General features: G+C 34.8%; 1 protein-coding gene across 1 annotated transcript in view; it reads right to left on the bottom strand.

Moving 5' to 3' along the window:
• Positions 1 to 970: 970 nt before the first annotated feature.
• Positions 971 to 2,018, bottom strand: part of PAM (peptidylglycine alpha-amidating monooxygenase) — a 229,897-nt gene continuing 228,849 nt past the window's right edge. Inside the window, exon 24 of the mRNA XM_026649269.1 lies at positions 971 to 1,818. Within this exon, the coding sequence (XP_026505054.1) occupies positions 1,637 to 1,818 (182 nt within the window). The 3' untranslated portion in view covers positions 971 to 1,636. The remainder of the gene's footprint in view (positions 1,819 to 2,018) is intronic.

The following is a 2,018-nucleotide window of genomic DNA, read 5'->3' as shown; positions in this document are numbered from 1 at the left end:
CACCCAAAAGAACACTAATGATCTCCAGGGTCCCAAGTGTGAGATAGAGTCATGTTGTTAGGGGAAAAAAAAAAACAGTACTTGCAGAGCTACAGCATCAGCATTCTAATGGCCTGAAAAACTGTTGCATTTTGGGAGTTTAACACTGAAGAGTTACCACTTCTCTTCTAAGAAAAAATAGACAGGGTAGTTAAGTTTTTTTTATCCTTTGTTCCAGAAAGAAGAGGTACAAGGTCTTATCTGGTCAGGGATGAATCAGTCTGTGTTCCAGCAATACGATATATTTGCCCCCAAGAAACCTCCGTAAGCACTAGCAACAGCCCATTATAGTACATGTGATGAAAGTTATTTCATAGGACCCTGTAGCAATTTTTTGCTCTATACTCTCAGCCTGTATGTGCAGATTTTAAATAAAATGAGATTAATCTATGCCTCTGATCCTCAAAGGAGACTGATGAATCATGGTAATGTCACACAAATGAGTCACTTTAGATGACTCACATTCAGCATAATTATCTAGCAGGTCTTCAGCAAATATAAAATAGTGAGTCATCATATTGCAGAAATGAGGACTATGTTGCATGAATGGGGGAGGAAATTTAGAGAAATTAAGAGTATCAGTTCTGTAAGTAAACTAATACTAGTTCCCTAAACTAATTAATTTGCATATGCAATCTGAGACACAGGTTTCCTCTTAGCGCTGATCATGTTTTATTAAAATAAATACCCTGCAGTTTTGATATACAGGCAAGATTCCTCTTTAAATGTTTAAGTTTGATTTTATACATGTATGTAAGTTATTAATCTTGGGATTTTTCCCCTTTAAACCCGCTACATAACAAAATATCTTCCAACTCATACAAAATAGCAAGTTTTTCACTGTATGAAGTGGACTGTGTTATTGTTACAAAAGTTGTATACAAAAAACCTTCAAATATGTAAAAATTTCAAAGTACACTCTGACAGCAAATGCTCTGCGAACACTTTATTACACAAATTACATTCAGCCTCTGAAAATAGTATTTTAACAGTAATACTATCTAAAAATAAGACATCTCAGAAACACACCAACTAAGGAGGAAGAAAAAAGAATTAAATAGAGACTTTTTTTCTCTCTCTCAATGCAATATTATGTTAGTGATTTTAAAAAAATAGAAGAAGATTTAGCAGCTTTGTTTTCTTGTGGCACTGTATTTCCTCTGTACTGCAATAGTTTAAGGACATTGAACAGGAAAGGCACAAAAGAAAGAAACTGACAACTGAAATATTATGAGGAAAATATTGTGCTAAACCAGATAATGGGACTTATTTACAAATACAGAAAAGGTCCCAAAACAGAAATGAGAAAATACTACTACTTTAAATCAGTACTGCCATTAAAAGAGGATTGTTTTCTTTATTAAGATGTTTACATAAAGACAACGGCACTGATATGAAACTTCCACACACTCCTCCACTTAAAAAAACCCCCAAACCAAACTAAAACCAAACTAAAACCAAAAAATCCCAGTGTACAGCCCCACACAGACTAGTACAGTTTACAATTAAATACACAAAATCTTAAACGTGCTAAAGGGAAAAGGAATCTGATGTTCTTGGTAGAATCGTTCAATGTAGAAGAAATCAAAGGCTGGTTTCAGGATGAGGAAGATACTGGTGGGGGTGGGGGAGCTGAATACTCTTCTTCTGAGTCTGTACCATCGTCTTCATCTTTTTCTTGATCGCTCCCTTCAGTACTAAGTCGGTCGAACCCTTTCCGACTGTAGCTTTTGTGGCTTGCAAAGAAGTTCCCAAGGTTAAGGCCTCCACTACCTTTTCCTGTAGAAAGGAAATACTTGAGGTAAGCTTTCCATTACTGAATTTGAAAAAAAAATTCCTACCACTCCTCCATTACCCACTTTAATGACCCTTATCCTTTTCCCAAAAGCACTTTCCACCAAGCACATAGGTTGTGGCAAACAAAATTACCAAAAAAAAAAAAAAAAAAAAAAAAAAAAAATTTTTTTTTTTTTTTTTTT

Source organism: Terrapene carolina, unplaced genomic scaffold (assembly GCF_002925995.2).
Source record: "Terrapene carolina triunguis isolate 2854851 unplaced genomic scaffold, T_m_triunguis-2.0 Scaffold69, whole genome shotgun sequence".
NCBI classification, from domain to species: Eukaryota; Metazoa; Chordata; order Testudines; family Emydidae; genus Terrapene; species Terrapene triunguis.
This window is presented reverse-complemented; position numbering and strand designations above follow the sequence as displayed.